The sequence below is a fragment of the Notothenia rossii genome (assembly GCF_949606895.1).
Source record: "Notothenia rossii genome assembly, chromosome: 3".
Taxonomy (NCBI): domain Eukaryota; kingdom Metazoa; phylum Chordata; class Actinopteri; order Perciformes; family Nototheniidae; genus Notothenia; species Notothenia rossii.
Genome location: NC_136901.1, coordinates 2,245,455 through 2,271,566, shown reverse-complemented (window position 1 = coordinate 2,271,566; position 26,112 = coordinate 2,245,455). Strand labels below are relative to the sequence as shown.

At 40.7% G+C, this 26,112-nt stretch overlaps 2 protein-coding genes across 3 annotated transcripts; one reads left to right on the top strand and one right to left on the bottom strand.

Annotated features, from left to right (window-relative positions):
• Positions 1–1,475: 1,475 nt before the first annotated feature.
• On the top strand, positions 1,476–5,365 carry LOC307031665 (dynein light chain Tctex-type 3-like). The gene is made up of 5 exons (XM_079668952.1): positions 1,476–1,635; positions 2,186–2,227; positions 2,560–2,683; positions 3,945–4,022; positions 4,830–5,365. Exons 1-5 carry the CDS (start codon positions 1,600–1,602, stop codon positions 4,901–4,903), a joined length of 354 nt encoding a protein of 117 aa, XP_079525078.1. The 5' UTR covers positions 1,476–1,599; the 3' UTR covers positions 4,904–5,365.
• Positions 5,355–22,222, bottom strand: cybb (cytochrome b-245, beta polypeptide (chronic granulomatous disease)). 2 transcript variants are annotated; one of them, XM_079668951.1, is made up of 14 exons: positions 21,994–22,222; positions 20,519–20,576; positions 19,936–20,028; positions 17,011–17,121; positions 16,840–16,924; positions 16,378–16,526; positions 13,818–13,999; positions 13,155–13,290; positions 12,750–12,842; positions 11,828–12,081; positions 11,015–11,177; positions 7,777–7,923; positions 7,394–7,518; positions 5,355–6,439 (listed from the first exon to the last, which is right to left on the bottom strand). In XM_079668951.1, the coding sequence occupies exons 1-14, from the start codon at positions 22,074–22,076 to the stop codon at positions 6,322–6,324; spliced, it is 1,797 nt and encodes a 598-aa protein (XP_079525077.1). In that variant the 5' UTR covers positions 22,077–22,222; the 3' UTR covers positions 5,355–6,321. The 2 variants fall into 2 exon arrangements, with proteins under 2 accessions (XP_079525077.1, XP_079525076.1); XM_079668950.1 differs by lacking the exon at positions 21,994–22,222 and adding an exon at positions 21,500–21,928.
• Positions 22,223–26,112: the final 3,890 nt, after the last annotated feature.

The window sequence follows — 26,112 nt, the reverse complement described above, 5'->3', positions numbered from 1 at the left end:
TGTCTAAAGGGAACCTCCACTGAAAAACACACGAAACACACGAAACACACGAAACACACGTACAAAGCTGCATAAAAGCTTTGACCAGATGATGCGTGTGTGACTTTATAATATGTTACGTGGATTACTCCTTTAGGGATCTTATTTACGAAGAAAGCTTTATATTAGATATTTTAATCAACCACTATCTCTTCACAAGTGACCTACAGCTGGGCGTCAACTATCGTGTGGCACATACTTACTTCCTACCTGAGCCTCCAGTGTGTGTGTGTGTGTGTGTGTGTGCGTGTGTGTGTGTGTGTGTGTGATGTTTTTAAAGATGTATATAATCGTATTTATTGTGACGTGGTCCATGAACACATTTGCACTTTTTGATGTGATCTGTTTGAAAGAGAGATGCATCGGTTTTATATCCTGATATGATAATCTAATTTCAACTGCTTTTTTTACCTGTTGGATTTTTGTGATATCAATAAAACCTTTTGATACCGAGGTGAACATAAAAAGCCTATTTGTTTACAGCAGAGTTACAGTAACTAAGTACATTTACTCAAGTACTGTTCTTAAGTACAATGTTGAGGTACTTCACTTCACACTTCTACTCCACTACAGTTCAGAGGTACATGGTGTACTTTTCCTCCACTGCATGTATTTATACCTTTAGTTACTTCTCAGATGTGGATGAATGATGTGAAATCTAATCAAGTGTTAAATCAGACTTTAGTTCCACCTGGAGTAAATCCACCAGCTACCCTGCAGTATACAAAGTCATTCAAACTAGCTGCACCTTTACCAGCTTTGAGAACACTTTCATGATCAATCATTATAAAACATATCATATCTATTATTCTGAAATGGACCAATCTGCACAACTGCTACTTTTACTGTCTTTCACTCATTTTGATGAGAATACTTTTCTACTTTCACTTGAGGGACATTTTGAATGCAGGACTTTTACTGTAACAGAGTATTCCTACACTCTGGTACTTCTACTTTTACTCAAGTACAAGATCTGAGTACTTCTACTTTTACTCAAGTACAAGATTTAAGTCCTTCTACTTTTACTACAAGATCTGAGTACTTCTACTTTTACTGAAGTACAATATCTGAGTACTTCTACTTTTACTACAAGATCTGAGTACTTCTACTTTTACTCAAGTACAAGATCTGAGTACTTCTACTTTTACTACAAGATCTGAGTACTTCTACTTTTACTCAAGTACCAGAATGTCAACAAAAGACCATTAAATAAACGTAGAAGAAGAAGCAGTTGCTCACGGTCACATGTTCGTCCAGATGTAAGTCTAAAACCTATATTTATGAAGTACTATCAAAGAAAACATTTCATAGGTTATGTTTTAATATGTCTTTCTACCTTTTTGGGTAAGTTTAAATCGAATAACCTCGAGTAGTGAATTAAGGTTTAAAAGCAGTTCCGTGTTTCCACCACCAGGTGTCGCTCTCTGCCAGTTCTTCTTCGTGGCTTTTTATTCCGGTCTTTGTTGACAACCCGCAGGAAGCTGTGATTCACTTCAATCTCATTTATTCTTCTTTTTCTGACTAAAAACAACTACTCTGCCACAACTTAACCCGCTCTACATGACAACAATGGAGGAATACCACAGCGGCAGCGAGGTTTGTCCCGTTGTCTGCCAATAATCTGCGTATTTTTATACATTTCTGTGGATATTAGCTAGCTTGGAGCGAGCTAGCAGCCTTAGCTAGCCACTCCTAAAGATGATTTTTGAAGTATTTTGGTTTAAAATCATTAAATAACACTGTGTAGAATATCCAGCATGAGCTAAGACTTGGTTATAATGTTAGATAGCAGGGTGCTGAAAGTGAGATTGTACCTAACTACTAATTCTGTTTTAAATGATAGCTAGCTGTTGTAATATGTTTGCCAGTGATCCCTTAACTTCATTATTATATATAATAAAACACTGCTTTGTTTAACTAAAAGTCATGCAGTGAAAGTGTTACTTCAGAAACAGTATGTTTGTATAATCAGGGAAATATAGTTTCATTATGACTACTGTAGAAAATGCTTTATACCCATATGTAAGATGTCCTTAGATAAATCAGGCTACAGGGTGATTGAATGTTATTTTTCTGTGGTTTTTAATGAGAATGCTTAAAAAGCATCTGATATGAAATGATAACCTGCATTGTCTGTCGTTTTCAGAGCTCTTTCCACTCGGACGAGGCGGATAGCATCGTGAAAGAGGTAACGATAACCCGATCAACTATTCTTATGTTTAAATAGTATGTGATAAATAGGCTCCTACGCTGCATTGTTTCCTCGGGCTGAACCAGCACCCGGTGACTTCCTCATGACTGGTGTGTGTGTGTGTGTGTGTGTGTGTGTGTGTGTGTGTGTGTGTGTGTGTGTGTGTGTGTGTGTGTGTGTGTGTGTGTGTGTGTGTGTGTGTGTGTGTGTGTGTGTGTGTGTGTGTGTGTGTGTGTGTGTGTGTGTGTGTGTGTGTGTGTGTGTGTGTGTGTGTGTGTGTGTGTGTGTGTGTGTGTGTGTGTGTGTGTGTGTGTGTTTGTTTCTCTCAGTGTATCGAGGGGGTGGTGGGAAATGACGACTACAGCCAGAGTTTGGTGAACAAATGGACGGCGGGCATCGTGGAGCGCTGCCTCACACAGCTGGTGAAACTGGGGAAACCCTACAAGTACATCGGTACGTTGAGCATGTCTGTGTTCACATGACCATGACACTTAGACAATTATCTAACGGGAGATACAGGGCCCTGCGGTTCACTAAAGTCAGCCTGAAGCATCCTCTGTGCTCCAGTCAGTCCTCTCAGTGAACACAGATCTACAGATCAGATGCACGCTGAAGGCTTTGAGCAGCTCTCACTGATCCTGCTGTGATGTTAGATGTTTGTTGTTTGTTTCTCATGTGTCTTGATGTTTGTCTGTTGATGTTCCACATGGAGCTGCTGGGATGCAGTTGTGGAGATCCAGCACTCACAACAGGAAAGAATGAAACAGAGGAATCAATAAAGCACAGACACAGATATAGCTGAACAAACAACAATGGGGAGTTCATCACCTGCTGCCACAGCAGCCAGTCGTGGAAATGCCCCCCACAGTAGCAACAATCATACAGCACACATAGCCACTGCAATGAATACACACACATTTTCCCTTAGCATGTTTAACGCACACACATTTGATCATCAGCCTACCAGACAAAGGTCACATGTTTTTCTCTCTGACAGCTATACCTGTATATGTTGAAAAGTCATCATCTCATGCCATCCTTAGGAGCAGGTAACTAGCAAAGGTTAACTGTTTTTATAACCTGAAGCCTTCTCTGAACTTGGCCTCAGCTCATTTAGGAAACTGAAACTCAATACCACGCATTATATAGCTTACCATGTGAGGAGGCATAAGACTGATATGGCATTACAGGGAGCATTTCAGACTTCATCTGACTATTCAAGTATTATCGTATCGTACGCTGCAGGGTCAAACATGTAGATAGAGATATTTAATATGTATATATGACCCAAATATGTATATATGTTCATTTCATTCATTTCTTATTTTAAAAGTTACTTAACTGTATATCATTTAGATTTGATCTTTAATTGTATTAACCTTTAATCTGTTCTTCATTCTCACCCTGTTGCCGTTTACACGCCTGAATTTCCCCACGATATCAGAATCAGAATCCCTTTATTAGTCCCAGAGGGGAAGTTTGCAGTGTTACAGCAGGAAAGAGCCACAGACAGCTTAGTGTTGGATATAACATAATAAACAAACAACACAACAATATGCTAACAAACAACACAACAATGTGCTATATGAATAGAGCTCCATCTTATATTAACTTAGACAGCGTTAGTGGAATAATCTCCCTGATGTGGGATGTTTCCTCTCCTCTGGTCCCACAGAAGATGGATTATTCTTTCTGTCTTTGTGTCTCCTCTCAGTGACGTGTGCAGTGATGCAGAAAACAGGCGCCGGGCTCCACACAGCCAACTCCTGCTACTGGGACACCACCATGGATGGTAGGCCAGTGTTCATTTTGGAAGCTATTTTAGATTTAGTCTTTAGAAGAAAATGGTTATTAGTTTTAGTCACATTTTAGTCCTTTTTATCCTTTATAGTTTTAGTCCAGTTTCAGTCAAAATGTTTCCTCTCTTTAAAATAATTCAGTTAAATACAAGTATCTGAAATTGGAATCAAGGTGACATAGTGTTGAAATTCATAAAGCAACATTTCACTCTCTTGACACTTTACTTGTGAAATAGAGTGACGTGTGCAGATTCCCAGAATCCCAACTAATTCAACCAATGACAGGGATGCATTTCGACAGACAAGACGGACAATTGGGGGAAATATCCTGCATTTCGAATGTCCGAGTCCACCATTAACACCTTAGTCCCGTCTCGTCAACGAAAACAAAATATACATTTCGTCATAGTTTTTATTATAATAATGAACACTGCAGTAGGCAGAGTTTCCCCTCTAAAGCCCCTCTGAGAGCCCCTCTAAAGCCCCTCTGAAGCCCCTCTGAGAGCCCCTCTGAAGCCCCTCACTTTGACATCTGTAGCCTCATGAACGTCATTTGTTTATCTATATAAATAAATTTCTACGGTCTGTGTCGAGGCTTCTGTAACTTGATAACTTAAAGGGTAATTGAACGGTTAAAAACTGTTCCTCGAAGGCGTCTCTCTGACAGGTTGCCCATCACTGCCGTGGGAATTGTAGTCTTTTATACTCGGGTTGACTACAGATTAGGTGGCCTTTCTTCTAAAAACAAACCACTGTCTCTAATAGTCTGTTTCTATTCATATCCTTGTTTGTCTCTGCAGGAAGCAGCACGGTGAGATGGGAGAACCGCACCATGTACTGCGTGGTCAGTGTGTTTGCTGTGGCTATCGCATAGGACACACACACACACACACACACACACACACACACACACACACACACACACACACACACACACACACACACACACACACACACACACACACACACACACACGAGCACCACCAGAGTGCAGTGTGTTCCTCTGAACAGCAGGGGGCGACAGAGTGCCATGTGTCCACCTGCAGCTCCACCTCTAAAGGAACATCTGCAGAAGCCCAGCTGTGTCCTCCAGATGCATGCACTCATCATATTTATCCTCTCATGTCACTACGGCGCTTTAGGAGTTAGCAGCAGCTGTTAGCATTCTTCTTCTTCTTCTTCTTCTTCTGTGTTTTCTGATGTTTAGTATCATGTCAACAAGAGAGAGATTTTGTACGCAGGGTTCTGCTGCAGGAACATTAAGACATTTATGAGCGCATTGCAGTGTTCAGCCATTTATCTGAAATGAATAAAGTCACACACACTTCAAGAGAAACTGCTTATTTATTTATCCATATGATGTTTCCTCAGTTTTGTGCCATCTTTCAGATTCACTTGTGTTTGTAAATGTACAGTAAATACTCAGGTACTCTACTTCAGAACAATATTAAGTTACTTACATGTTCTGCAAGTATCTCAAATTTGTTCTGAAGTGAGAGAGAGCCTCTCTGTCAGAGACGACGGTTCCCACTTCTGTTTACAGAAGTTACAAAATCCTTCAACGCAATCAAACCAAACCGCTCCGAGAGTTCAGGTTTATTACCAAAAAAGGAAATTCCCCAAACGCCGAGGTGCACACTGAGTCCACGGCGACACCTTCAAATGTTCTGACTGATAAAAACACTAATACATTCAGTGTGCGATGGTGTCAAACAGACTGGACACACAGTACACACGTTGTTGCAGGTCTGACCTAAAATACTACATAACATAAACTACAACCATTTTTTTCTTTGCACTATTTAGTTAAAACTTCAGTCTCTGTTATTATTCAGACACGATCACACAGTGTAAACAGAAGGAGGCTAGTTATCCATTTGAAGAGTCTCTGTTCACTAAATACAGTTGAGTTGAAACTTAAAGAAAAGCAACACAAAAGCAGGAAGAATGAACAACCGGTACGTGGTGCTGCTTCACTTCCTGGTTGTTTGTATGCCTCACACTGAAGCTGCTTTAATGCCTTGCTCCAGGGCGATTTAGCATTTCCTTTCCTCTCAAACTTCAGGACTTTCATTCATTATTCAGACACCATAGACCTGCTCCTCCTCGCAGCCAACAGAAATGGAAAAGAGAAGGCAAGTTTTGAAACTAGCAGTGGTTTGAAAAGTTGAAGTAGCAAAAGGAGAAGAATGTAATGTGGAAAACACCGCGGGTATTTCCTCCACGGTTTGAGCAACGTCTTTGCCAAACGTCTGTGGCGACACTTAGACCCCTCACATGAACGAAGAGAAGTTAGAAGTTCTCCTTGTTGAAGATGAACTTGACGTCGCCCTCGGTGTGAGACAGACTCTGCTTCTCCAGGGACTTCCCCAGCTGGGGGGGGCCGCACAGAAACACCCCCACTTTAGTCCTGAGGACAGAGTTATTCACTTTAATGCAGCAGTCATGGAGAGAGAGAAGTCACGACTCAACTTGCTCAGAGATTCAAATAGAACTTTATAAAAAGAAGCAAATGAACCGCTGTTGGGAAAGTAATGAATGTGTTCTTTCAAGACCAAGTGTGTGTGGAAGGATGTGTGATTAAGAGCACTGTGACTCACTGTGTTCGAATGTTTTAGACTTTTTAGTCTGATTTTAAGAAAAAGTCCGATTTTTTAGAAAAAGTAATAATTTTGAGAAAAAATTAATAATTTTGAGAGAAAGTCAGAATTTAGTGAATTTGAGAAAAAGTCAAATTTTTGAGATTTTGAGATAGCCATTTTTTTGGGAAAAGGTTTTTTTTTTTTTTTATTAAGTGTGATTTTTGGAAAAAGTCAGAACTTTGAGATTTTCAGAAAAAAAACAACATTTTTAAAGAAAGCTGAGTATTTTGTTCATGACAGCAGGATGTATGATTAGCTAGAAGAACCGGTATTCCTCCATCTAGTGACTGTGTCCCTCTCTTGGATATCAGCATGTGAAGGACACTGTTCAGGAACTAGTTGATGCTCTGTATGTGATGACTACTTCCATTCTGGAGAGGATCACAGATACATGGATCCTGAGATTCAAGATCAAGATGACCACCGAGACATTTAAGTATAACAGAGACAACATGAGCAGGATGATTACAGAGACACAGAAGAACTACACGGAGACATAAAACTACAGAAAATGAGCAACGAAAAAAAAAAAACAAGAATAAGAGACAGAAAACATGCAGAAGGTCGACGATAGGTCAGAACATAACCACAAACAGGCACAGAACAACAGGAGAGGCGTTGGGCCCTTTCGTGTGTCTGTGCCCAGGGGCCTATTGTCTATGTGTGTGTTCAGAGTGTGTGTCAGTGTGTGTACAGTGTGATAAGGTGACAAAGGGCCTTACCCAGGGTGCTTTGCTGCCACGTTGCCGAACTCATTGTCCCAGTTGGGTTTCCCGTAGAGAGTCTTCTGTTTGAGGCCTGTGATTGGATCGTTTTCCGCCTCGTGGTGAACGCGGAAGTGAGCCGCCTGACGGGAGAAAACAATGATAACAATAATAAAAAAGCTTTATTTATAGCTCAATGACATCATTGTTCTATTAATATAAAGGGAGGTCAGGTACTCTTTAAAACAGATGGTAGTAATGGGTACTTTTTACTGAAGTACTTTTCAAAATTCTTTACTTTGACTTGAGTAAAGAAGTTTAGTCAGTACTTCTACTTTCACCAGAGTATTTTTAAACATGAGTATGTGTACTTCTACTTGAGGAAAGGATGTACACGTCACCTCGGTCTCCTTCCAGCGCGTCAGGTAGATGTTGTAACTCAGGAAGTCCGTCACGCCCTTCTCCGTCATCTGAGCCTCCAGAGACTGCAGCAGGTCAGCAAACCACTCGAAGGCCTGGGTCTCCGGACACAGCCAGTAGAAGTAGATCTGAGAGGGGCAGGGGGTCTCATTTAATGTGGGAACATAGACAGATATATACACCTGTCTCTGATTGCCCTGTTCCAAAAGTGCTGATTTTGTGTCTGTAGCTTTAAATGCTAATGAGCTGCTGCTGGCCACGCCCCTATGAGAGATGATTGGTTAAAAAAACACAATGGTGCTCTAGGAGGAGATCGTGATTGGCTAATGGTTGCACAACCCAAAAAACTAAATTAGGACTGTTTCCAAAGTACAGAAAGAGAGGAGATGCTTTCCACACATTGAGTTTAAAGTGATTCATTAAAAGGTCTAGAGATGACTGCACCTTGGACTGTGATTGGTGTGTTTCATAACAAGGTATAATAGGGCCATTGAAGAGGGGAAAGAAATACAATTGCAACGCCAGAGGGACGTTATATTCCTGGAAAGAATACTTGTAAAATGAAGAGAACATTCACGAGAAACATCATAATACACATTTACGAGGAAAACAGACGGAAGTCCTCTCCTAAGAAACGGTGAAATTCCTACAGCGCTTTCTCACAACGGTTCCTCTTTACACATGTTTACCAAAAGCTTTCCTAAGTTGTTTTGTATTATTTTTAATAAACACTTCTGAGAACTTCACTCTAAATGTCCTCCAGATGAAAGATGTTATTCATTCTATCAGACGACCGGAAAAACACAGATTTTATAACGTGAAACTTCTTCCCTGCCCTCCAGAGAGGGCAAAAGTTCACACATCCTTTACTCAAGTAGAAGTACACATACTCGTGTTTAAACATACTCTGGTAAAAGTAGAAGTACTGACTCTTTGCTCAAGTAAAAGTAAAGGCTTTGAAATGTACTTCAGTAAAAAGTACCCATAACTAGCAGCTGTTTTAAAGAGTACCTGACCTCCCTTTATATTAATAGAACAATAATGTCATTGTTAGCTAATGAATGTTTCCATGCTGAACAACGGCAACATGACAACGTTTCCATTGGTCCCTCTTCTTTAGAGAAGACCAGGAAATGATGGATACACGGATCGTGTTCAAATCAATAGGCACGCAATGACTCTAAATAATAATGATCACGCCACCAAACACACATTCAGACTAAAGGAAACAGCCTGTTTGGAAAATGAGAGAAGTAGAAAGTACAGGTATTTGAGTTCAACATGTAAGAAGTAGAAAGTTCAGGTATTTGAGTTCAACATGTAAGAAGTAGAAAGTTCAGGTATTTGTGTTCAACATGTAAGAAGTAGAAAGTACAGGTATTTGAGTTCAACATGTAAGAAGTAGAAAGTACAGGTATTTGGGTTCAACATGTAAGAAGTAGAAAGTACAGGTATTTGGGTTCAACATGTAAGAAGTAGAAAGTACAGGTATTTGAGTTCAACATGTAAGAAGTAGAAAGTACAGGTATTTGTGTTCAACATGTAAGAAGTAGAAAGTACAGGTATTTGAGTTCAACATGTAAGAAGTAGAAAGTACAGGTATTTGAGTTCAACATGTAAGAAGTAGAAAGTACAGGTATTTGTGTTCAACATGTGAGAAGTAGAAAGTACAGGTATTTGTGTTCAACATGTAAGAAGTAGAAAGTACAGGTATTTGAGTTCAACATGTAAGAAGTAGAAAGTACAGGTATTTGTGTTCAACATGTGAGAAGTAGAAAGTACAGGTATTTGTGTTCAACATGTGAGAAGTAGAAAGTACAGGTATTTGTGTTCAACATGTAAGAAGTAGAAAGTACAGGTATTTGAGTTCAACATGTGAGAAGTAGAAAGTACAGGTATTTGTGTTCAACATGTGAGAAGTAGAAAGTACAGGTATTTGTGTTCAACATGTAAGAAGTAGAAAGTACAGGTATTTGAGTTCAACATGTAAGAAGTAGAAAGTACAGGTATTTGAGTTCAACATGTAAGAAGTAGAAAGTACAGGTATTTGTGTTCAACATGTAAGAAGTAGAAAGTACAGGTATTTGTGTTCAACATGTAAGAAGTAGAAAGTTCAGGTATTTGGGTTCAACATGTAAGAAGTAGAAAGTACAGGTATTAGTGTTCAACATGTAAGAAGTAGAAAGTACAGGTATTAGTGTTCAACATGTAAGAAGTAGAAAGTACAGGTATTAGTGTTCAACATGTAAGAAGTAGAAAGTACAGGTATTTGTGTTCAACATGTAAGAAGTAGAAAGTACAGGTATTAGTGTTCAACATGTAAGAAGTAGAAAGTACAGGTATTTGTGTTCAACATGTAAGAAGTAGAAAGTACAGGTATTTGTGTTCAACATGTAAGAAGTAGAAAGTACAGGTATTTGAGTTCAACTTGTAAGAAGTAGAAAGTACAGGTATTTGTGTTCAACATGTAAGAAGTAGAAAGTACAGGTATTTGAGTTCAACATGTAAGAAGTAGAAAGTACAGGTATTTGAGTTCAACATGTGAGAAGTAGAAAGTACAGGTATTTGAGTTCAACATGTGAGAAGTAGAAAGTACAGGTATTTGAGTTCAACATGTAAGAAGTAGAAAGTACAGGTATTTGAGTTCAACATGTAAGAAGTAGAAAGTACAGGTATTTGAGTTCAACATGTGAGAAGTAGAAAGTACAGGTATTTGAGTTCAACATGTGAGAAGTAGAAAGTACAGGTATTTGTGTTCAACATGTAAGAAGTAGAAAGTACAGGTATTTGAGTTCAACATGTAAGAAGTAGAAAGTACAGGTATTTGAGTTCAACATGTAAGAAGTAGAAAGTACAGGTATTTGAGTTCAACATGTAAGAAGTAGAAAGTACAGGTATTTGAGTTCAACATGTGAGAAGTAGAAAGTACAGGTATTTGAGTTCAACATGTAAGAAGTAGAAAGTACAGGTATTTGAGTTCAACATGTGAGAAGTAGAAAGTACAGGTATTTGTGTTCAACATGTAAGAAGTAGAAAGTACAGGTATTTGAGTTCAACATGTAAGAAGTAGAAAGAACAGGTATTTGAGTTCAACATGTAAGAAGTAGAAAGTACAGGTATTTGAGTTCAACGTGTAAGAAGTAGAAAGTAGTGGAGTAAAGTACTGATACCAGAAAGATGTACTTAAGTACAGTAAGGAAGTATTTGTCCTCCTCCCACCTTCTTGGTGAAGACGTCCTGGTTGTTCTGGATGCGTTTGTACCACACAGACTTCAGGACGGAGGCGAAAGGAGTCACTCCGATGCCCGCCCCCACCAGCATCACCACCTCGTACCCAAACACGTCCTCGCTGGCCGTGCCGAACGGCCCATCTATCGCCAGCCTGGGAAACACAGAAACATATCAATATTCAGGATTCTCAGAGCGTAAGAGCTTCCCATCATCACAGTGAGTCGAGACCCTTTTAGATAACGGTCATCTGTGTAAACATGCAGGTAAAGGTCCCGCAATCAAACTGTAGATGTTTCAACTTTGCACTCGACCATATTTAGGGTGAGAAAGCAGCTTTTTTGCAGCCTGTTGAGAATCAGATTTTATTTAAGACTTTCTGTGCACTTCCAGCCTCACAATGAACCCCAGGTTGTTAAGAGCAGCTGCTCAGAGGCTTTAAAACCAGCCTGAGAAACACAGAGAAACAGGACAGAATATATTATCAACATCATCACAATGACCCGAGACCCTTTTAGATAACGTAACCTGTGTTTAAATGCTGCTAAAAGTCCTGCAATCAAAGTCTGCTGTAGACGTTTCGACTCAACTGGATGTTGCACTCGACCATATCACATGGCTTTCTGCAGCCTGCTGAGAATCTGATTGTAATTGATATGATGTTTAAGACTTTCTTTGCACTTCCAGCCTCACAATGAACCCCAGGCTGTTAAGAGCAGCTGCTCAGAGGCTGCAATCAGAGCTCATCGCAGCACTTTCCTCCCGCTCTCCCCTTTCTATCCCCCCGCCCCCTGCTGGTCGTACTTGGGCAGCTTCCAGGCGTCCTGCGGCTGCGTCTTGTCCCCGGCGCAGGCCTCGTGGAGCGCCTCCGTCCAATCCCCCACGATGCGGATGTGGGCGCTGAAGTAGTCCTCCTCGGGGGCGGAGGTCAGCGTGAAGGGGTGCCACTCCAGCCTGGAGACGGAGGGGCACTGGATGAACACGTACTGCCCCACCTCCATGTGGAAGCCCTTCCTCTTCATCTGCAGCTCCAGGGTCTTCGAGGGGTGCATCACCACCTGGGGGGGTTAGGGTCCGTCAATTCTAAAAGGCAACTCAAGTGTTTTATAGAGTTCTTTCTCTGTTGCTTTACAGGCATTCATGTAAACACACACACACACACACACACACACACACACACACACACACACACACACACACACACACACACACACACACACACACACACACACACACACACACACACACACACACACACACACACACACCTTCTTGCACTATTTATATTTCATTTGTATTTACTTGCACATCTCAAAACATTATCTTGCATTGCTCAGGCATTTGTGTAAACAACTTCTCTTTTATTATTGCAGCAAACGTTCTCTCTCACACACACACACACACACACACACACACACACACACACACACACACACACACACACACACACACACACCTTGGTGATGACAACCTTCTGGTATCATTAAGGATTTGTCGATTCTTAAAGCCTACTTTTAGAGTTTTATAGAGTTGTTTTCTCTGTTGCTTTACGTGCTTTTATTGCACACACACACACACACACACACACACACACACACACACACACACACACACACACACACACACACACACACACACACACACACACACACACACACACACACACACACACACACACACACACACACACACACACACACACACACACACACACACACACACACACCTTGGTGATGACGACCTTCTGGTGGGAGCGGTAGAAGCGAACGATCCTCTCACACACGTACAGAATCATCGGGCCCAGGACCCACTTCCACGTCTGGAGACAGATGGAGACATGTGAGTATTTTAACTATATGTAACATTGCTAAGTAACAATCATGCCCAATCAAATGATGCATGTCAAAGGCTATTTTCAATGGGGAGTAGAATAAAAATAAATATATAGAAGGAACACAATCTTAAGTTAACGCAGCCGGCATTTTATTAAACCTAAAACAACACTTTCAACAAACCGACACCCAGCCCAGTGGAACGTCTTTCAGCCGCTATCACCTTTCACAAAGCCACTGCATTCTCTGAGTGGGTTACAAATAAAACAGAGTATTTCCCATGAGCCCTTGCAGCTCACCTGCGGGGGGTTTCCTGCAAACCTGGGAACAGCACAGGTGGATCCGTTGTCGCTCCCCCACTCCTCGAACCTGGAGGAGCACTCCTCCGGCTCGTTGGTGCTCAGGCTGTCGAGGGTCTGTCCCCGCACGATGCGCCTGCACACACATTCTCATTTCATTCTCATTTCATTTAAGACGTGTAAAACAATAACACAAAAAAAGGAAACAAGAGAATTCTGATACTGTGCAAACTTAAGCAGTATCAAATTGATACCGTGCAATTACGTATCTGCCACTACGTTCTTTTGCACTCCTAAATACTGCTAATAGTTACATGAATGATGTCGCCGTGTGTTTCCTGGAGTTACTGAAGTGCTCTCTTTACTGTTAGTGTACAGTTTTATTATTGTGCTGCTGGGTTTGTTGTGTTTTTGTAACTCTGACACAACTATTTCCTTCAGGATGAATAAAGTCCTATCTTATCTCATCTTAAATTGATAAACAAAAATATTATTGACTTACAGATGATATATAATCAAATGATCTCCCTCATTACATCTGAAGGGGGGGGGGGAGAAGTTTACACTTATTTAATCCCTTTCTCCCAAAAACTACATTATTAACTTATTAACTAAATGTACACGATAATCTTCCCAGGTGAGGATCAACAGGTGTTCTCCTACCCAGCGCCGTGGAACACCAGCCCGATGAAGAAGATGATGAAGAGGTGGTGTGTGTACCAGAACACCTCGAAGTAGGAGCGGCGGATCACCTCCATGGAGGACGTGATGATGAGGATGAGAGCCAGCGTGATGGCGACGCCCGTCACTCCAGCGATGGTGGTGAACAACACGAAGGTGGGGTTCTGCAGAAACACATCATTTAACAGAGAGTACACACATCCTGTACTCAAGTAGAAGTACACACATCCTGTACTCAAGTAGAAGTACACACATCCTGTACTCAAGTAGAAGTACACACATCCTGTACTCAAGTAGAAGTACACACATCCTGTACTCAAGTAGAAGTACACATATCCTTTACTCAAGTAGAAGTACACACATCCTTTACTCAAGTAGAAGTACACACATCCTGTACTCAAGTAGAAGTACACACATCCTTTACTCAAGTAGAAGTACACACATCCTGTACTCAAGTAGAAGTACACACATCCTGTACTCAAGTAGAAGTACACATATCCTTTACTCAAGTAGAAGTACACACATCCTTTACTCAAGTAGAAGTACAGACATCCTTTACTCAAGTAGAAGTACACACATCCTGTACTCAAGTAGAAGTACACACATCCTTTACTCAAGTAGAAGTACACACATCCTGTACTCAAGTAGAAGTACACACATCCTTTACTCAAGTAGAAGTACAGATACTCATGTTTAAAAATACTCTGGTAAAAGTAGAAGTACTGACTAAACTTCTTTACTCAAGTAAAAGTAAAGAACTTTGAAATGTACTTCAGTAAAAAGTACCCATAACTAGTAGCTGTTTTAAAGTAGAGACACTACATACTGATATACACCTGAACATCAGCAGGAGAGGACTCTTTAAAGTAGAGACACTACATACTGATATACACCTGAACATCAACAGGAGAGGACTCTTTAAAGTAGAGACACTACATACTGATATACACCTGAACATCAGCAGGAGAGGACTCTTTAAAGTAGAGACACTACATACTGATATACACCTGAACATCAGCAGGAGAGAACTCTTTAAAGTAGAGACACTACATACTGATATACACCTGAACATCAGCAGGAGAGGACTCTTTAAAGTAGAGACACTACATACTGATATACACCTGAACATCAGCAGGAGAGGACTCTTTAAAGTAGAGACACTACATACTGATATACACCTGAACATCAGCAGGAGAGGACTCTTTAAAGTAGAGACACTACATACTGATATACACCTGAACATCAGCAGGAGAGGACTCTTTAAAGTAGAGACACTACATACTGATATACACCTGGACATCAGCAGGAGAGGACTCTTTAAAGTAGAGACACTACATACTGATATACACCTGAACATCAGCAGGAGAGGACTCTTTAAAGTAGAGACACTACATACTGGTATACACCTGAACATCAGCAGGAGAGGACTCTTTAACGTAGAGACACTACATACTGATATACACCTGAACATCAGCAGGAGAGGACTCTTTAAAGTAGAGACACTACATACTGATATACACCTGAACATCAGCAGGAGAGGACTCTTTAAAGTAGAGACACTACATACTGGTATACACCTGAACATCAGCAGGAGAGGACTCTTTAACGTAGAGACACTACATACTGATATACACCTGAACATCAGCAGGAGAGGACTCTTTAAAGTAGAGACACTACATACTGGTATACACCTGAACATCAGCAGGAGAGGACTCTTTAACGTAGAGACACTACATACTGATATACACCTGAACATCAGCAGGAGAGGACTCTTTAACGTAGAGACACTACATACTGATATACACCTGAACATCAGCAGGAGAGGACTCTTTAAAGTAGAGACACTACATACTGATATACACCTGAACATCAGCAGGAGAGGACTCTTTAAAGTAGAGACACTACATACTGATATACACCTGAACATCAGCAGGAGAGGACTCTTTCATGTAGAGACACTACATACTGATTTTAAACAATAATAAAGGGACGCCCAGCTTCATATTTAATGTTTTGATGACAGAGAAGATCCAACGCCTCCTTCTTTGTGCTTTTAAATCATCTGCATGGGAGATTAATAAAGTACTTGCAAAGAGGAAGTGGCTGACCTCAGATCTGAGGACAGAGGAAGTGTGTTGGATGAAGTAATAATATTTGTTGTGGTGATAGAGCAGTAGGGGTTTCACAGATTTGAGCAACAGAGGACTTTTGATTCTGGCTCGGAGACAAACGATGAGTAATAGCAGTCGAAGCATCAGGTGACTGGGCTGCTGGTTCTCAGAAATAAAAGAAAAGAGGTCGGAAAACCAGAGGAGGAATCCCACCGGAGAGATCTGAGTCTGCAGAGTCCTAACTGTCTTTTGTTATTGTGATTATTATCTCATTAGGGCTGTCCTTCGAAGAACCCTGACACCTGATAATACACACACAAGTGTGTCGATGAGTGAGGAAGCAAGGGGAGAAACTAAGGAGCAAACCGATAGGGAAGGAGAGGAGGAAGCAAGAGAGGAAATAAAAGACTTCTTCTTGTGTGTTTTCTCACCGTCTCGTTGGTCCTGATGGGGTTCAGGAAGGAGGCGTTGTCTCCAGAGCCGATCTCTGATAGGACGAATGGCAGGAAGCTGCTGTTCCTGTTCAGCTGAGCGTCCATGAAGTACTCAAAGTTGAACAGGTGGGCGATGATGTGCACGGCTGCAGGAGGAGAGAGACTTTAGACAGACTGAATGTACCCCAGGTTCAGTGATCCAGGTCTCATGGGGCTGAGGAGCTGCTGGGGGCGTGTTTTAGATTTAAAGGGTTAATATAGAGGGCCTTTCCCCCCTGAACAAGAGCCACAGATCCTAAAAGACCTCTTTCTAGTTGCTGGCTTTTCAGTTATGTCTATTTGGTGATTTGGCGTCTCTTTGGTAGTTATAGATCTCAGTGTGTGTCTCTTAGGGCTGTTTGCCGTCTCTATGTGACTCTCTAGTGTGTGTGTTTCAGATTCCCAGTACTGATATATTACCCGTGTGGAAGGCGATCATGTAAGCCACCATTTTGTGGAAGGTGATGTTTCGATCCAGCTGTCGAGCTGCGGTGCGGCTGCAGCACTGAGAACAAACACACAGAAAAACAATATTAAAATGATAACGACACGTGCTGCACATTGGATTTATTTATCTAGATGCTTGTTTACCTGGATGGTTCCTCTCAGGAAGGACAGCAGGTTCCTGCACACCGGCAGCAGGATGAGCATGCAGTTAAAGTTCAGACAGGCAGCTGGAGCACGAGCCCACGAGAGAGCATGCTGAGGGGAAACATGTAATCAGATTACTTTACACAGAGAGGGCAAAGTACACATATCCTTTACTCAAGTGGAAGTACACATACTCGTGTTTAAACATACTCTGGTAAAAGTAGAAGTACTGACTCTTTCCTCAAGTAAAAGTAAAGAACTTTGAAATGTCCTTCAGTAAAAAGTACCCATAACTAGCAGCTGTTTTAAAGAGTACCTGACCTCCCTTTATATTAATAGAACAATAATGTCATTGTTAGCTAATGAATGTTTCCATGGTGACCAACGGCAATATGACAACGTTTCCATTGGTCCCTCTTCTTTAGAGAAGACCAGGAAATGATGGATACACGGATCGTGTTCAAATCAATAGGCACGCAATGACTCTAAATAATAATGATCACGCCACCAAACACACATTCAGACTAAAGGAACCAGCCTGTTTGGAAAATGAGAGAAGTAGAAAGTACAGGTATTTGAGTTCAACATGTAAGAAGTAGAAAGTACAGGTATTTGGGTTCAACATGTAAGAAGTAGAAAGTACAGGTATTTGGGTTCAACATGTAAGAAGTAGAAAGTACAGGTATTTGTGTTCAACATGTAAGAAGTAGAAAGTACAGGTATTTGTGTTCAAAGTGTAAGAAGTAGAAAGTACAGGTATTTGTGTTCAACATGTAAGAAGTAGAAAGTACAGGTATTTGTGTTCAACATGTAAGAAGTAGAAAGTACAGGTATTTGTGTTCAACATGTAAGAAGTAGAAAGTACAGGTATTTGTGTTCAACATGTAAGAAGTAGAAAGTACAGGTATTTGTGTTCAACATGTAAGAAGTAGAAAGTACAGGTATTTTTGTTCCAAGTGTAAGAAGTAGAAAGTACAGGTATTTTTGTTCAAAGTGTAAGAAGTAGAAAGTACAGGTATTTGTGTTCAAAGTGTAAGAAGTAGAAAGTACAGGTATTTGTGTTCAACATGTAAGAAGTAGAAAGTACAGGTATTTGTGTTCAACATGTAAGAAGTAGAAAGTACAGGTATTTGTGTTCAACATGTAAGAAGTAGAAAGTACAGGTATTTGAGTTCAAAATGTAAGAAGTAGAAAGTACAGGTATTTGTGTTCAACATGTAAGAAGTAGAAAGTACAGGTATTTGAGTTCAAAATGTAAGAAGTAGAAAGTACAGGTATTTGTGTTCAACATGTAAGAAGTAGAAAGTACAGGTATTTGTGTTCAACATGTAAGAAGTAGAAAGTACAGGTATTTGAGTTCAAAATGTAAGAAGTAGAAAGTACAGGTATTTGTGTTCAACATGTAAGAAGTAGAAAGTACAGGTATTTGAGTTCAACATGTAAGAAGTAGAAAGTACAGGTATTTGTGTTCAACATGTAAGAAGTAGAAAGTACAGGTATTTGAGTTCAACATGTAAGAAGTAGAAAGTACAGGTATTTGTGTTCAACATGTAAGAAGTAGAAAGTACAGGTATTTGAGTTCAACATGTAAGAAGTAGAAAGTACAGGTATTTGAGTTCAAAGTGTAAGAAGTAGAAAGTACAGGTATTTGGGTTCAACATGTGAGAAGTAGAAAGTACAGGTATTTCAGTTCAAAGTGTAAGAAGTAGAAAGTACAGGTATTTGAGTTCAACATGTAAGAAGTAGAAAGTACAGGTATTTGAGTTCAACATGTAAGAAGTAGAAAGTACAGGTATTTGAGTTCAACATGTAAGAAGTAGAAAGTACAGGTATTTGTGTTCAACATGTTAGAAGTCAAAGTAAAAAGTTATCATAAAAGTACGTAGTGGAGTAAAGTACTGGTACTTAAGTAGAGTAACGAATGTTTGTACTCCACTACTTCCCACCTCTGACTTTATAGCACTCTCTGATCTATTAGAATAAGTAACACATGCTCGTTGTCTTCCTGCAGAGATGCATTGATATTTATAGAAAGGCCTTGAACAAAGTGCTGTTTCACTTCTGCTCTCAGGCAGCTGTGGCTCTGGTCAGGTGTGGAGAGAGAGGAAGAGAAGTTACTGTGGACGTGTTTTAGAGATGAATCACCTGATAAAAATCAATAGTCAAACACACACAGCATGCAAACACTGTGGTGTAAACTGTGAGGACACTTAAAATACACCTGTGAAACACCTGTGTATTGTGTCTGCCTATTGTATCACAGTTGTATTGTAAGTACACCTTATATCAAATCCTCCCACACCACGCCGCTCCTCCGCTCCCTTCACTGGCTTCCAGTAACTGCTAGAATCCACTTCAAGACACTGGTACTTGCGTACCATGCTGTGAATGGATCTGGTCCTACCTACATCCAGGACCGTACACCCCAGCACGTGCACTCCGCTCTGCATCAGCCAAACAGCTCGCTGCCCCCGCACTGCGAGGGGGACCCAAGTTCCCATCAGCAGAAACACGTGGGTTTGCTATCCTGGCTCCAAAATGGTGGAATGAGCTCCCCATTGAAATCAGGACAGCAGAAAGCTTACACATCTTCTTCAGACTGAAAACTCATCTCTTTAGACTCCACTTCCAGAGATAGAATTACTAACAAAGCACTTATATACTAATAAAGGGCTGGCTTATCTAAAGCCAGTTGAGTAGCACTTGAAATGTTTGGCTCTATGAAACCTGATGTACTTATATGATTCTGTTTTCTTCAAGGTTGTATCTTCCTGGTTGAATGTACTTATTGCAAGTCGCTTTGGATAAAAGCCTCAGCTAAATGCAATGTGATGGAATGTCAGACTGTAAATGCATCACATGGATCCCTAAAGGAACTTGACTTCATGGCACTTTTTAAAGAAGCCCCTCTAAAGGGTGACTGACCCCCAGCAGGACTCGGGTGTAGAACCAGCGCTCCAGCAGGAAGGCCATGTAGAAATGCACAAACAGGAAGGCGTTGATCCCAAGCCATACCAGCTGGAAACACAGGAAACAACTTTTCATTTTAAATAATACATTCAATACATTTTGTAGATTTTACATAAAATAAAATAAATTCTAAATAAATATATTAAATATTAATAAATGTCTAAATGAGTCAATACAGTTCAATTAAATTAATTAAACAGTATTTTCCATGAAATAAATATAACCTAAAATAACAAAACACGTTTATAAACATATGTTTTAATAGTTGTTCTATTGCCTCATTAATGGTACTTGAAGAGTTGTTTCATAGTAATGTTTATTTATAATGTATTTAAATGTCATTCCCTACATTAGTAAAGAAAAATAAAAAGCCCCCAAAAATAAGCTTTAAACCTGATTATATATAAATCCGATTCAACAAATGGTTGTTTTTAATAAACACATGAATATAAAAACAGCAGTGCTTTTAACAAACTGATTCAACAGGATATAAAACCGGGGGGAAAAAAAATGATATTTAAAAAACAGATTTACTCACAATAACAAAAATGGAGAGTCCCTCATTGGCAGCGAAGTTCCCCATGATGGGCGATCGACTGAGTTCAGAAAGGGGAAGCAGGAGTGAGTCAGAGGAGAGAGAGCTTTTATAAAGTGAGATACGGAAGTGCCTCCAAACCCTGCGTCTCTTTAATTATTCATAACGCTGAGAGGCTCCTAATCTAAAGTCTGAAGAACTTAATCAGAGGCAGGTAAATAAAGAACAATAAGGAGCAATAAGGAACCAGAAGGAACAATAAGGAACAATAAGGAACAAGAAGGAACCAGAAGAAACAATAAGGAACCTTAAATTAAAAATTCTTCCTCCACCTTTACTGTATCTAGGCAGATTAGTCACTTTATACAGTAAAGGATCTGTGTGTGTGTGTGTGTGTGTGTGTGTGTGTGTGTGTGTGTGTGTGTGTGTGTGTGTGTGTGTGTGTGTGTGTGTGTGTGTGTGTGTGTGTGTGTGTGTGTGTGTGTGTGTGTAACCAGGTGGCCGTTTAGGAGGAAGCGGTGTATTTTTACAGGTGAAGTAAGACAGAAAATGTATTTCTACACACTTCCTGTTTCAAGATAACACAAAGGGACACATCTGCACACACACACACACACACACACACACACACACACACACACACACACACATACACACACACACACACACACACACACACACACACACACACACACACACACACACACACACACACACACGGTATCCATCAATCATTCAATGTGATCTGTCTGATTGCAATTTGTTATCAGTGTCTCTTTGCATCTTTTGAGATATATGTCTCCAGTTTGAGTCTCTTTGATTTTCTTTGCACTCGTTTCACATTCATTTCTGCAGGTTTCCTTTCCAGTAGTCATGTGTCGTGTGTATATTCCTTTACATCTCAATGTTTGTATAGCATCTATTTATCATCATTTACCATCTGTTATTGCTCATTTTGAATATTACAATTTAAACTATTTTCACCTTTTTACGTTTATTTTCTGTTTCTGGTCATTTCTTATATTTTTCTGGTTGTCTTTGCGTCTACTGTTCGTCCTTTTGTGTCTCCCTTGCATCATGATTGTTTAGTTGTTGTTTCTTGTGGTAAATCTGAGCCCTGAGCTTGGGGTAGTTGTTCCTTTCCAGTAATCCAGCCGTCCTTAGAAAGGGTCAGCAAACCTTGACCAACCTCCAGGAGATTTAGGAGGATTAATCAGAGGAATTCATTTGTTCCTGCTTTGGGTTTTGATCATATCGCTGCTCCAGAAATCTCCAGGGATTAATTTGACTTTTTTCGAAGCGGCTGTTGAGCAACATGTCCGCTGCACCGCGGCTCGTATGCTTTCAGCACGATGATCCAACTTTCACTCTGGATTAAGGTCCATCAGATCACTGCAGGGTTAGCGCTGCGTTACGTCAGAGCGTTGTTTCCCTAGAGCTCGTCACATAACCTAAGAACATTTACTCCAGAGCCTTACCTGGATGAATCCATTTGAATCCACCTTTTCTTTCTTCTTAGTGACTTCATTTGACAACAATAGTTACAGGTTGCTTTAAACATGAGTGAAAAGCACGTATTTAACCGTATCTAAACTACACATTAAAACCATGGCATAAACACTGAGGCCCTGAGTTGTTGCTGTGCACGTGAGAGACGCGAGAGGTTTCTCAATACTCAAATTTCCCCTCCTCGACTCCTCGGTCCTCCGGTAGTGACCCGGAAATGAATTTCAGCGCGCCATTTTGAAGGACATCTCATTTCTCTAAATGCACTTCGAGGACCGAGCATCGAGCATCGAGGAGGCTCTCTGGAGGAGCTCTAACCGAGGAGACACTGATGCATCCTCCACGGCTCCTCCACGGATGCATTTCCGAGAACGGTGAAGGTGTGATGGGCGTGATGCACGGCCGGACTTATCTCAGCCAATTACGGCTCTGCATGCATCCCCTGGATATTATTTTAGTAACCGCTTTCATCGCGACGCGATGTTTACAGTGAGAACAGCTGTGAGGTCCGTACAGAAAGCAGAGCAGTGTGTAAAATATATATTACTCAGTATAACAGGCCTACATTACTTTCTTTATTTGTATGCTGTAGTTTAGTAGATATCTACAGACAAAGAGTCGACGTTTTTCTAAGACCATTTAGTGATTCACATAATACAATAAACAACGGCTGTAGCCTGATTATGCTTTAGGAGCAGTAGGTGTGTGTGGTACAGTCATACTTGCCAACCTTGAGATTAACATGGACATGTTTATTGTAGTTCTAAGTGCAATGCCTTGCAGCCTGTAGCACCATCCTTGATGGAGCATATGTGTGGGCTGGACCTCTATTTTACAGGAAAGGAGTGAGCAGAGAGTAGAGTAGTTGTCGATTCTTGTTTTGTTTTCTGTGACTATCTGCCTCATCCTCTCAGACTTTCAGTTGCGCGCGCTACTAAAGAGAAGTGTTACCATGGAAACCAAACAATGGTGTAGCTGTATTAAAGTCCGAGTGGAAACAGTCCTGAGTAAATCTGATTTTGTCAGAAATCGGGAGAAATATGACCCCGGGAGGAAACCGGGAGAGGGCAATGAAATCGGGAGTCTCCCGCGAAAATCGGGAGGGTTGACAAGTATGGGTACAGTGTGTAGGTGTGTGTTGTACAGTGCGTAGATGTGGCGGACAGACGGGTCTCAGTTGGTTTGGTGTCCATGCTTACTTTTAATAATTGTGCAACTTTTGGCCCGTAATTTCAATTCCCATTTCAGCGACCAGAGAGAGGTCTCTGATTGTGTTACGTTATTATGGGAGTGCTCTCATACTTGTTTAATTCTGAAATTGTAGCCTATATATTTATATAAATATATATGTGTGTGTGTGTGTGTGTGTGTGTGTGTGTGTGTGTGTGTGTGTGTGTGTGTGTGTGTGTGTGTGTGTGTGTGTGTGTGTGTGTGTCCGCATCTCTAGCATCTCATTATACCGCACTTCAATGAATTAAAAGTAAATATATAAGTCGTCATGATCTGTCCATCAGAGTGCTGCTGTGCCTCCTGTCATCATTAATGGACGTCTCTTTAAAATGACCGCTCAGAGGAGAGGAGTTCTCATTTCTCTAACTAACTGCTGCTTCCACTCCTCTCTCCTCGGTTCCCCTCCTCAGTCCTCCGCTCGCATCTCCTGTGGGCGGCACCAAGTCTCGAGGAGAGAAGTCGAGGATAGGAGTCAAGGAGGGAAAATTTGAGAAACCTCTGTGGTGTGTTACTGCCACCTAGCATCTCCTCTGAGCTCCATTCATTCATCTCAAGGCCTCTGATCTATTTCCCTGTTGGGACTCTTTGGTCTGGTTATTATTATTTAATGACACAGTAGTTCTGAACAAGAGAAACAACGTGTCTGCAAACATCCAATTAACGATGCTTTCCAAGAAAAATTCAATTCATATTGGATGTTAACACTGTGGTGAGTGCATGTATTGAATAATAATGTGTGTGTGTGTGTGTGTGTGTGTGTGTGTGTGTGTGTGTGTGTGTGTGTGTGTGTGTGTGTGTGTGTGTGTGTGTGTGTGTGTGTGTGTGTGTGTGTGTGTGTGTGTGTGTGTGAGATTGGGGAAAATACATTATTCATTCTACACACACAGGGTTTAAGTTTAATGGCAGAGTGACACACACAAGATGTGACAGAATGAGTCCAATACTGTGAACCCACACACACACATGAACATACACACACACACACACACACACACACACACACACACACACACACGCAATGTATGCGCACAAAGAAAATGCAGTTTCTTTTACTATAATGATCAGTACTTCAAAAATTCATATTGAGGGAAATCATTGGTATTTTCCGAGCAGCGTTTAGTGACGTGTGCAGAAAGTGAGGATGATCAGTATGGATTCCTGTGTTCACACCCAGTTAGTGCAGATTGCGTCACTAAGCAGTCAAGCAGGATTTAACGAGCTCTTAAGAGTCTGCTTCATTCTTCTTTCCCAGGATGAGCTCCTGGTAATGTCCTCACAGTGATCAGTGGAAAGGTAACCTCTCTGGCGAGCGACGAAATGAGTGCTGTGTGCAAACTGTAAAGGTCACGTCTCACGTGGTTTGTAATTTACACGAAAGGCTGAATGGAGATTTTCTCTCCTAATCTTGAGGAAGGGGATTAGATTAAAGCTGCTGCATGGTCACTGTGACAGCGCCTCCAGCACATTTCATAACAACAAAGTGCTGCTTTCTACTGTGTGTGTCTGAGCCGCTGGGGACACCTCACACACACCTCACACACCTCACACACACCTCACACACCTCACACACACCTCACACACCTCACACACACCTCACACACCTCACACACACCTCTCACACACCTCACACACACCTCACACACACCTCACACACCTCACACACACTCAGAAGCATTTAGAGGCTTCAAATGTCTGCAGCGTGTTCCAGGTGTCTTCAACATGCAACATACGAGAGAAAACAGAGGTGAAATAGATCAATGGTGCATCAATCTGGACCTATTGGTCTGGAGTCGTGTTCCCCACGAGGATCCTCCCTAATGCCACTAAAAGTACTTGTTATTTTTATGATTTGTATATTTTTAGTAGTAATTATGATCAAGCATGCTTTTTAGAATTGTAATAATAAGAATTCATATTCATTTCATTATATTCTGTCTTTGTTGAACAAGGACCGTGTTTACACGTTATTATATTTAAATATATTTTATATGTTTTATTTTAGTGACATTTTAGGGGAATCTTTCCAACTTGATATGATAACTATTTGGTTTTGTGTGCAAATGTAAACACAGTACAAGAGATTTAAATGTAATGTACTATAAAGAACAATGTGTGCATGAAACACAAATACAGAAAAATTTAAAATACAAGAAAAATCCGATAAATGTATAAAAAAGTGCAGTTTTACGGAGGTTCAAAGACTCCCTGTATGAGGAAGAGTTTGTCGTGCACAGAGCTATAGTGACAGAGAACATACAGTGTCTTTAAATATTTGATACTTTAACGCTACATTATTGCTTTAGTGTAGAAAAAAGGCACTTTAACTCGTGCGTTTCGTAGTGTTTTGGGCAGTTGTGTGCAAAGGTTAACCGTAGTGTTTGAAAATTCAGCTCTTCCATAAGTCTTGTTGTTTTAACACACACACACACACACACACACACACACACACTTGAGCAGCCTGGTCACCTCTGGATGAATCATGCAGAGGACGATGCTCTGCAGCTAATTCGAGTCATGCTGTTCTCGTCGGTTAAACATCAGCGAGGAGACGGCAACACGCTGCAGGCACCGAGCTGCTGATCATCATCTGATTATTTTAGGAGCGCTTTTCACACATGTTGACAGATCTGCTGCAGGCCCGGGGTCATTATACAGATTATATAAGTTACAAACATTAACCAGCACCAAGTTGTGGTCAAATATCTACATTTTTAGGGGGTTTTCAGCCGGTTTCAAGCAATGTGGAGGCTGGAACTCCCCAAAACACACTTTTATGAAATATAAATATATTTGTATTATTATTATTACACATTTTTAACCCATTGCTTGATGTAAAGGTGGTTATATTTTTATCTTTATTT